Below are 9963 nucleotides of genomic sequence, written 5' to 3'. Positions count from 1 at the left end.
TTAAATCGATACCATCCTCTTCCTGGTTTATGAATATATCATCATCATCCTGAAGTCGGAAGATTTTGCGCTAGCCCGAGAGAAGACCCTCGACAACCCCACCTCAAATATGACATGGAGTTTATCACATGAGGGAGTGATGTACCATGTTGTAGGCAGATTCTGCAAAACACAGGATGCTGACAGACTGACACGATCAAAGAAGATTCAAGTCATGAGTGACGTATGAGAGTCATGAGAGGTGAAGCATGGAAACTGGGTACGATGTCGTTTTCTTATTAAAATCAGTCTCGAGTCAGTTATTTCTGGGTAGTCTTTATTCGTCAACTGTATTGTAATGTTATTTAAGGCCCACAGGCTTTTACACATTCAAAAGCTGGGAGCTGATCTACAGCATTGGAATTAATCAAACCCTCACTATGAAATTAAAAAAGTAAAAGCATTGAGATAAGGGCTTTCTAAAGTTCAGCAAAACATATGTTCAGCATTTGTACAGACAACATGTTTACTATCTACAGGTGTATGTAGATGAGCTTGATTTATACAAAAGAAGAAAAAATGCATTTCCAGCCAGCTCTTGCCATCCAGTTCAGTTTTCCAACCTAAGCATGCACTGCACCAGACTTTGTAGTCAAGGGGATAGCTGTAGGATCTTGGTTCCTAACAAAACTATAGCGTCCTTGTTTTTTCTTGTAGGAGCGGTGGAGGACTATCAGGCAGATGATGATGATGGTGATCATAAGCAGAATTATGAGCCACAAATAATTAGGGGTACCACTGGTTTTATCTGTAGGACAAAAAAAATAACAAGAATTGAAACAACATTCATGTGTCGTTGATGCCATACATATTTTTCTCCTGTAATCTACAGTTAATCATACCTTTCTCCACCAGCGTGAAAGATCTTGTCACTGTCCCAACTTTATTCGTGGCAACACACTTGTAAACACCAGCATTGTTAGACGTGGCTCCCGTGACAGTGATGATCTTATAGCGCCCCACAGTGGAATTTTTCAGATTCCTGCAGGGTTGGTAGTCCCAGTGGATTGCAGGGTTGGGGTTGCCCACGGCACTACAATTCAACGTCATATTTCCACCCTGGATAAACTCCACAGTGGTATTTCCATCCGTGAACTCAGGAGCGTCTGTGGAAAAATTTTAGTTTAAAAAAAAAAAAGTGTTGTCAAATGTACCTTTTTTTTCCTCTTTAAATTGTTAACATAAACTATGAACAAAATACAGATAAAAGACAGTAAATTTGATTGTAAAAATGAAAACATACACAAAACTGTAAGATTAAACTTGTGTTCGACTGTTCCATGGGGGTTGGTTGCTTTAAGGGAGTATTCTCCGCTGTCTTCCTTTGTCCAGTGCTGGAGGGAGATCATGTTTTCATGTTTGAACCAGGTAATACTGGGTGGAGGTACTCCCTCTGGTTCACAGAGATTTCTGAACGCTCCGTTCTCATTAACCTCATACTCCCCCTTACAGGAAAAACTAGGCCCATCTGTGAAAATCACAATATATTTCAGAATAAGTAATAACAGAGCAATGTGTATACTGTAAAGATATGGGAAGTCCGATGCACTCACATTCAATTGTAATAGAAACAGGAGTGGAACTCTTGCCAATGATATTGACAATCTCAGCCATGTAGTTTCCAGAGTCTGTTCTCTTGAGTGGCTCATATGAACTGACACTTTTACCGTTGTGGTACCAGTTTATACTGGTAGGTGGGTTTGCATCAATTTCACAAGGGAACTCTTGCAAAGTGAACTTCCCTTCTGTGCCCTTATATTTGTCTGGACAGGCTTTGAAGAGGGGTTTATCTACAAACAAACAGAGCATATTAATTCAAAGTTTGTATTTCGTGTTCTAAAAATGAATAAATGATGTCTTGGAATCTTACACTGCACATTTGCAATGTAAGGTGTTGAGGCAGCAGGATGGAGGGCGGGTCCTTTGGGTCCTAACTGCAGCTCAGCCTCACACCTAATTACTGATCCATTGTCACTTCTCTTAGGAGTGATGTTAAAGTGTGATGACACATTGAATGGAGTCGCAATGGGTAGTTTTTTGTCTTCTGTGAACAGAGTTTCATTTCCTTTGTACCACTTTACTTGGAGCTGTGCAGGCGCCACATTTTTTATATCACATCTTAGCTGATACTCTCTGCCCTCTATCATCGGACCATGATCCACTGCAGAGACTGACACAATATCTGGAATCTCTGTGAATGAAAAGTTATTTAACTAATTAACATAATTACTTTATTGGAAAATCATGTTGAAGACAAAATATTTAAATTGCACTTACTGTAAAGAGTGATATTTGGCTTGGCTTCACACTGTTTATCCTCTCCCAGGGAGACATAGCATATAGGCTGTACTTTCCATTCTTCAAGTTTTTCAACCTTCCAGGTTAAGTTTTTAACATGTTGTTGGAAACCTTTGCCTGCAACTGAAACCTCCCAACCCATTCCAAGAACATCTGTGACAGCTGCGCAGTTAATTTCAACTGGCTCTCCAAATCTCACCACAGCTTCAGAGGGTGTCAGGATCAGGGAGCAATCTGTCAATCACAAGCAAACATATTGAATTGGATCTTTGATTTGGTGCACTATAAGAAATCAGTCATCAACAAGATGATCAAAACATGTATGTTGTAAAGCAAATATAGATGTATACCTTGTGCCGCTGCCTCGGCAGTGGGCGTAGCTGCAGGGTCGGCATCTTCGGGCTTTTCTGTCACTGAAACATTAATTTCTACAGTTACGTTTCCGAGTTCATTAGTAGCTGTGCATGTGTAGATTGCACTGTGGTTTTGTTGAATTATTTCAAGCTTGTTTGTGTCCTCGAAGATAATAGTCCCATTAGTGGTCCAGTAAAAGACAGGAGGAGGGTTCCCTTTGACTTCACAGGTCAGGATAATGTTCTCACCCTGATAGACTCTGATTTCATTTGAATGATTTTTGGTGAGCTCAGGAGCATCTAAAGAGGCAAATAAAGGCAATTTGTTTATATAAGTCATGAAAGAGAACCACACAACATTTGTTGTTTTCAAAGCTAAGAATTTGAAAAAAAAAAAAAGAAAGTTTGGAAACAGGATGTTTACTTACAGAGCGCAGAAACATTGTGTTCTTGAGAAACAACAGGGTTGAGTTGGTTTACTGCCCCAAAGTCCAGCTTGGCTTCACACCTAAACCTAGTATTGTTCTCTCCTTTGCTGATGCTGAATCTCAGAGTAAAGGACTCGTTTACTGGTGCTCTGGTTGTTTCTGAGGAAGCGTTATTTGCAAAGATTTGATCATTTTTGTACCACGTGACCTTGAGGTTTTGAGCAGGAGCAGCATCGATGACATCACACTTCAGTTCATAATGGGTTTCTTCCCCCTCAGTATGTTCAGGCTTTATAGAGAGAATGACCTTTGGATTGTCTATCAAAACAAAATCAATAAAAATCTTGTTAGTTACTGTTAATATTGTTTAAATATATCTCTTCACTGCTTTAAATTCTTTTGAAATTATACTTACTATATACAGTAATATCAAACGCTTTGATGCATTCATGGGAGTCATTTAGCTGTATTCTACATTCTGCAGTCAGGTTCCATTCTGTCAGTGCGATACGGTGTTGGATTAAAGCTCTTCCCGAAAGATTTTTAAGGACTTCGCCTCCAACCCACAGGGACATCTCTACATTTTGACGGCTACAGTTTATAAAGACTTCTCTCCCATATTCTTCTATAATCACTGGAGGATGCAGGAAGACCTCTGAGGGGCATGTACTGTGTGCACCTGTGAATAGACAAACAACAGTGTAAAGCAGACTTTGCTGCACTCTTGTGGCTCAAATTACTAATGCTTGAATTTTATGCTGTCGTATTTATAAAGTTTCCAGGCAAACTTTACCAACAAATTAACCATCAATCAGTGCTAATCCACTTTGGATTGAGACAATGTGCATTAAAAGTACATATAAAAGTACACATATTTTAATCAAATGCTAAGAGTAAACAATATTTAGAGTGGCTGCGTATCAAGGTCTAATAGTCTTTGCAAAAGCCTGGCTAGAAAGCACAACCATTTAGGAAACGTGTCCTCAGCAACAGAGCAAGTGTTGGAGAAAAGGAAACAACACCACTGTGGTTTATTGACACATAAAGTTTGGTTTGGTGGTGCTGAATTCGAATAAAATTGTTGATGGTTCTCTTTATGTACAATGCTGTTCAAGCATTTATGGAATGTAAATGCACTGAAAGCCACCTGTGCTCTACAAAGTCTATAGATGGTCTGCTAAGCAATCCTATTACTTTGTTATCAAAAACCACACCCAGTTTGTGCTGCTAGCCCAGTTCACACTTTTATCTGTTAGAACAGATACCACAAACCTTATAACAGCTACCCCTCCCTTTTTAGAATCTTAAAGATGTATTCACATCGTCAGCTTTTTCATTGTGTTTCACTTTGTCTTGTTTAAAAATTAAGCAAAGACTTGGTTCGTAACAGTTTTGATCCTGTTTAAAGATTATGGCAATTTTATGAAACATAATTTTCTGGTATAGATACAAGATGTGCATTGCTGACACATTACAACATGTGGAGCTATAGAAACAAAAACTAGCAAGAAACTATCTCACAATTTCAATGAGTTTTGTCCCTATTTTAACTAACTACAGTTATGCTGCAATAGGGTTAGATCACGAATATCACTATTAACTGTGATAGTTCTGCTATTACAGTTAGATCCCATAATTATCACTATATGGTTTATTATTATGCAATATATTAACATTAAGCATTGATTATCAGTACCAATTTCTTACAGAGCATCTTTATCACTCACCGTAAGATAACAACGTGAGAAAGAAAAGGCCCAACATCCTGAAAGGCAGCATGCTCGACCAGCCCGTGGGAGGGTGAAGGTGAGGTGTATTTCAGGTTGGTCCAGAGGATGTCCAACTTTAGGAACTGGATAAGATTAATCTGGGCTCAGAGCTCGCCCTGTAGATTATGACCTGCTACTGATGGTTACACAGACATAGATAGAAAAAGAAAACAGGGTTCAGGGGAAATTCAACACCCTGATGTAAAGGAAACAGGAAACTCTGTGGCGCAACTGACAGTGACGATTTTCTCCACCCATATTCTGTGTAGCCATTCACAGTACATTTTCAAATCTTGTTTTCAAACTGTTGTAAATGAGCTTATTCAGTTTTTTGTGGTACATCTCGGTCATCATCCACTATCACAAAGTTTTACACGTAGATCAGTGACTGGGTTCAAGTTAAAGAGGTTCTTTTTATTATACATACACAGTAAAAACATTTGAGAGTTCTTTCCATTTATCTGTGTTAGTCACATTAGTTTATGTGTTTCCCTCGCACATGTTCATAATACAACTATGTTGGTTTGATCATCATGGAAACTCGTTTGAGAGAGTAGGACCCTCCGTGGAACTCTGCCCAGTAGACCCCATCCTGGTAGCGACTTCGATAGTGTCCGCCCCGATACCACACACCATTCAGGTTGGAGTGGGCACACATGTGATACCACCACCCCCCTTTCTGGTAATGAGCACAGTTACCTGGTGACACAACAGAAGAAAATAAACAGTTATAAGCAGAAAAGGTCACCTCAGGACAAAGAACTATTGAGCAGGGGCAGACCCGTGTAGCTGTCCTTGTCTCGATCCAGGGTGGTAAAGGCCTTGTTGTTGTGCCATGAGAGGGAGTCCCCTGCATTGCCGTGATATTGTCCTAAGCGCAGACGGTACCAGTCACTCTCTGGTTCCAGGTGAAAGCTGTCGTACTCTGCATAGACCTGCCGACCCTGCCAGTCCTCCAGGGCAACGCGCAACTTATACTTGGCCTGTTTTGTCAGCCAGTAGAGGTGTTCCAGGCCAAGCCAGTACTCTCCATCCAGATTCCCAAAGCCTTGCTGTAACATGCCAATACAATGCTTTAGTTTTACTCAGCGGGAATTCCTTTCCTTTTGAACATGTGAGGAGTGTGCTGAATGCATAATACTCTCCCAAGTGTCAATAGCCCACAGATGCTCATTTAGGCCTTGCTGTTTTGCATTTTTTTCAGGTGTAGATTTCAGAAAAAGTCTAAAGAGGTTATAAGTGATATCAATAACAAATAATAACTAACAAAATAATTTGTCAAATACTTTGGTTTATGACCAATACCATAAAGCATGTTAGGATTCTTTTTACCTTTGCATTTACAATTAAAGCATGCAGCAGCCTTACAGATATGTGCCAAGTGCCTGTTCCTGTTTCTGCCATGATAACAATAAGCACACAGTTTGTTTTCCAGAATTCAGAAGGTGGATGAGGTCACCTTGTACTGTTCCCAAGTTCTGAAAAAGTTGACGGACCCATCCTGTCTCCTCTGGATGACTGTCCAACCTCCCTGCGCATGACTCTGCTCACACCAGGCCTGCAGGAGTCGGTTGGCATTGTGCGGGCGAAGCAGGTAGATACCGCTGGCAGTCTCACCAGAGTCCAGAACATGCTGACAGTCCCGCCACGGCCCTGAGGCAGGGGAACATATGCAGCCGTTATGCAGATATACTGTCCTGGTATTTCATATTAAGATATCCTAAATTAAAAATTAAAAATAAAAAAAACAGATAATAAATACAATGCTGAAAAATAATTATATAAAAAATATTCTGAGAAGTCAAACTTTTCTAATAGTACAGAGTTTTCTAGTCACTGAAATAAAAGCTTCTGAGAATTTTATTTGTCTCAAACCCACTGTTTTAAAACAGACTTTAGTTCAGTCTGTGAAATTTGTACACGGAGTGTCTCATACTGCTGTCATAAAGGCAGGAGGATCAAAGATGTACTGCAGCTTCAATTTATCTATCTGGAGCTGAAGAATTCTCTCTGCAGCACATGTTCAGTGTCTCAGAGATTAGATGAACATAGGAATCTGCAAAGACAAAATATATACATACGGATATTCTCCCACACTGTGTGATACTGACCAATGATTTCCCATGACAAGCCTTTTAACATGAGCTAGATTTGGCAATCTGCCCTCTTTCGTCTGACATTTTAGGCTGCGCTGAGTCACACTGATAATAGAGTCACTTTGGTTCTGCTAACCTCTCAAAAAGACCACTAAAAGCCTATACTTTGTAATTCCAAACATTCCAGATGTCTAAGTTTATGCTAGAAGTGTCATTTAAAGCTCCAGTAGAGGATGTGATTACGCATATGTGTTTCTTATGAAGCTTGTACTCTGATAAGAGCTGCAAGCTGACATTGTTTAGGCTTTCCCAGGAAGATAAGACTTCTACCAGCAGGTCACTGACTCCATGAGCTTCTGCTGCGTGTCTCAGCAGTTAAATAACCATGACACAAGACTGACACATTTATACACACAGTTCTGAGTCTAATCAGGTGCTGCTGATGTGTTTTCCACAGATGTACCTGGAGATTTTGTGACAGGAAAACTAGCAAAGGGCGCCTCTGTAGAAATGCTGGTGGTAATGGTGGGGACGGAAGGAACTCCCCCTGTCTTTGCTTGCTGTAATGGTGCAGCACTTTGGTCCCTTTGAACTTCATTAGTCATTTTGTTGGCTTCAGAGCTGTAATTACGATGCACATTAGACCTGCTTTCTGGTGCCTCGGTCATTGCCTGTTCAGACCAACACAAAACAACACACAGCTGTCAGTCCCTGTGAACGAACTCAGCCTACATCAGCAACATGCAGAGCAATATGTTCCCTACCAGAAAGGACTGACTCGAGTCCCTGCACTGACACTGCTTCTCCAGTTGAGCAATCAACTGGTTTTGGGAGCTCAACGTGGATGTCAGGGCTCCGTATTTCTTCTCCAGTTCCTTGTAATTACTGGACACCTGCAGTGCCTAAGATGTCCCACCACTCCCATTAGGCATCATTTTTGATCATTTGATACTGATTTAAAAAGGTTGTAGTTGTCTGTGTAGTCTTCTGCTCACCTGTGTTGTAGCATTTAGTAAGAGGCTCTCCACCCTTTGCTGTTCCAAAGTCTGGTCTTTCTTATGGATAACTTCATGTAGCAGCTGGGCATAGAGCTGCGCAATGCGAGAATTCATGCTGTTGCTCTCCTTGCGCAGGGCTCTTACTTCCATAGCAAGAGACCCTTCCTGCTCCAGTTGGTGCTGGAGCTTCTCCAGCTGTTCCTGCTGCCGTTTGAGCTCCATCTGCAGTGATGCCACCTCAGAGTGGTTTGTCTGTGCAGTCTGTGTGTTTAAACACAGAGCTCCAGTAAGTTTCTGCTGTGGAACAATGAAGGTGTAGGAGCAACGACTTGCTTTAGTGTCTGAAGAACGCGTTGAGCGTTTGCTCTCGCCATTGGCTCCCTCCCTCCATTCACCAGCTTCTGGTGTGTCCACACAGAGTGTGAGGAAAAGAGTCAGACTTATTGTCAGTGTCCTGTCCATGAATCTGTTAAAATTCTGAGGAAAACCTGGTAGTGGAGAAGAAGACTTCATTATTATTGCCACGACAGTGACACAAAAAAGGGCAGCACTCAGAGGCATTTCTGAAATTTTTTAAACACAAACATAATTTTTGCATTTTAAGAATCTTATGTGGACATTGTCTGTTCAATAGATGTTTTGTTGCCAACGTTTAAGCACACACATTCCCACCAAGCTGGAACTTGACATGTCAACTCTCAAGAGACAACGGTCAACACAAACCAGGCAAAATCAACACACCTCCATCTCACAGTCAACAGAACAGTTTACCCCACAACGACCACAGTCAACACCATAAACAATGCAAATAGGATATCACTGACATATCAATGGAAATCTAGAACTGTGTCAGTAAAAACATGGTCTGTTTGCAGTGATACTTATCATCATTTTAATGCATAGACAAGTCAAATAAAAATAAATGAGAAATTAACTAAATTAATCACAACATGGTATCAATTGTAACTTACCGAGGCAGTTGAAAATGGTTGTATTTGCTTTGTTCTAATGTGAGATAGCAGCTTCCAGTACACAGAGATGGAAAATTAGGACTTAAAGAATCAAATATTCAAATAAAGAGATGCATAAATTAGCTGCTTCCTCCACAAAGTTGCCCAAACATTGCAAGTGGCTCTCTGTAAATGCTGAATTGATGCAGAATGCAACACTTGCTCCTCATCTGCACACTTTCTGTCTCAGGATCTCCAAAGAAAGAGACAGCTAATTTATAAACAATCCCAAAGTCACCACCTCCCAGTCCTTGTTGTTTAGCTGGGTGCTCAGTGTAGGAGGTATCTGGATGTCTCCTCCCTCTGACATCAACCTGTGATCCTGCCACAGATTCAATCCCACAAAGGTCTAAACCAGATCTTTCACCTTAACACTGAGGCATCTGTAGTTTGATTCATGGATTTTAACTGACCTTAAAAACTGACCTTCCTTATTCATGCTGCAAACTGTGACTGTCTTTTCATTGGAAACATTTAATAGAACATTTGTTGTACTGTACACAAGCATCAGAGCCTTTCACAGGGACACATGTTCTAGTATGCCTGGATTACTACACAGTAGTTTCTCCTTTAACTGACCTCACAAGTGAATCTTTGTTAGTAGGTGTTGCTACAGTACTTTTATAGTGTATGCAATAATAATGATAAACACACACAGAACTGGGAGAGTCACATTCACTGTGATAGCAAAGCTGATCAGGTTTGAGGTGGGAGCATATTGTACAATCCGATAAAAACATCAAAACTGTTTGAAAATTAGTTGTTTAGCTTTTAATGTAATTTCTGCAGCTTCTGCTGATGCTTTCATCAGAATGTTGTGTTTAATGATAGCATGAGGCTAGCAATGTTTAGAGCTATGTCACTAAAGCTTCAGATGTCAGCATTGACCCTCAAAAAATGATTATTGCAGTTGGCCTTCTAGCATCAGTGTATCAGATGGGCCAATAATCTCGGAGTTATAGGTATCACTTG

The 9963-nt window shown here is 40.5% G+C and overlaps 2 protein-coding genes across 3 annotated transcripts; both read right to left on the bottom strand.

The window, feature by feature from the left end:
• Window positions 1-368: 368 nt before the first annotated feature.
• LOC140272912 (intercellular adhesion molecule 1) lies at window positions 369-4927 on the bottom strand. The gene is made up of 10 exons (XM_072368420.1): window positions 4846-4927; window positions 3534-3797; window positions 3119-3436; window positions 2688-2990; window positions 2317-2571; window positions 1910-2230; window positions 1593-1829; window positions 1283-1507; window positions 882-1145; window positions 369-787 (listed from the first exon to the last, which is right to left on the bottom strand). Exons 1-10 carry the CDS (start codon window positions 4895-4897, stop codon window positions 603-605), a joined length of 2424 nt encoding a protein of 807 aa, XP_072224521.1. The 5' UTR covers window positions 4898-4927; the 3' UTR covers window positions 369-602.
• Window positions 4928-4948: 21 nt separating this feature from the next.
• Window positions 4949-9160, bottom strand: angptl6 (angiopoietin-like 6). Of its 2 annotated transcripts, XM_072368422.1 has the most exons (8): window positions 8953-9160; window positions 7979-8469; window positions 7748-7885; window positions 7447-7654; window positions 6347-6540; window positions 5669-5939; window positions 5362-5586; window positions 4949-5023 (listed from the first exon to the last, which is right to left on the bottom strand). In XM_072368422.1, the coding sequence occupies exons 2-7, from the start codon at window positions 8441-8443 to the stop codon at window positions 5402-5404; spliced, it is 1461 nt and encodes a 486-aa protein (XP_072224523.1). In that variant the 5' UTR covers window positions 8444-8469; window positions 8953-9160; the 3' UTR covers window positions 4949-5023; window positions 5362-5401. The 2 variants fall into 2 exon arrangements, with proteins under 2 accessions (XP_072224523.1, XP_072224522.1); XM_072368421.1 differs by lacking the exon at window positions 4949-5023 and having other exon boundaries at window positions 5286-5586.
• Between the last annotated feature and the right edge of the window lie 803 nt (window positions 9161-9963).

The sequence above is a fragment of the Leuresthes tenuis genome, unplaced genomic scaffold, assembly GCF_036924035.1.
Source record: "Leuresthes tenuis unplaced genomic scaffold, fLeuTen1.0.hap1 SCAF_17, whole genome shotgun sequence".
Lineage (NCBI taxonomy): Eukaryota > Metazoa > Chordata > Actinopteri > Atheriniformes > Atherinopsidae > Leuresthes > Leuresthes tenuis.
Note: the sequence above shows the minus strand (reverse complement) of the source record. Positions and strands in the feature narration are given on the sequence as shown.

Excerpts from the sequence above, each read along its gene's own strand:
- angptl6 (XM_072368422.1), bottom strand. The coding sequence starts at position 8,443 with ATGGACAGGACACTGACAATAAGTCTGACTCTTTTCCTCACACTCTGT. Across the intron at positions 6,541-7,446 it reads TCCTGTCACAAAATCTCCAG|GGCCGTGGCGGGACTGTCAG; the intron begins GTACATCTGTGG and ends CCCCTGCCTCAG. Across the intron at positions 5,940-6,346 it reads GAACTTGGGAACAGTACAAG|CAAGGCTTTGGGAATCTGGA; the intron begins GTGACCTCATCC and ends GGCATGTTACAG.
- LOC140272912 (XM_072368420.1), bottom strand. The coding sequence starts at position 4,897 with ATGCTGCCTTTCAGGATGTTGGGCCTTTTCTTTCTCACGTTGTTATCT. Across the intron at positions 3,798-4,845 it reads TCTCACGTTGTTATCTTACG|GTGCACACAGTACATGCCCC; the intron begins GTGAGTGATAAA and ends GTCTATTCACAG. Across the intron at positions 2,991-3,118 it reads ACACAATGTTTCTGCGCTCT|ATGCTCCTGAGCTCACCAAA; the intron begins GTAAGTAAACAT and ends TTGCCTCTTTAG.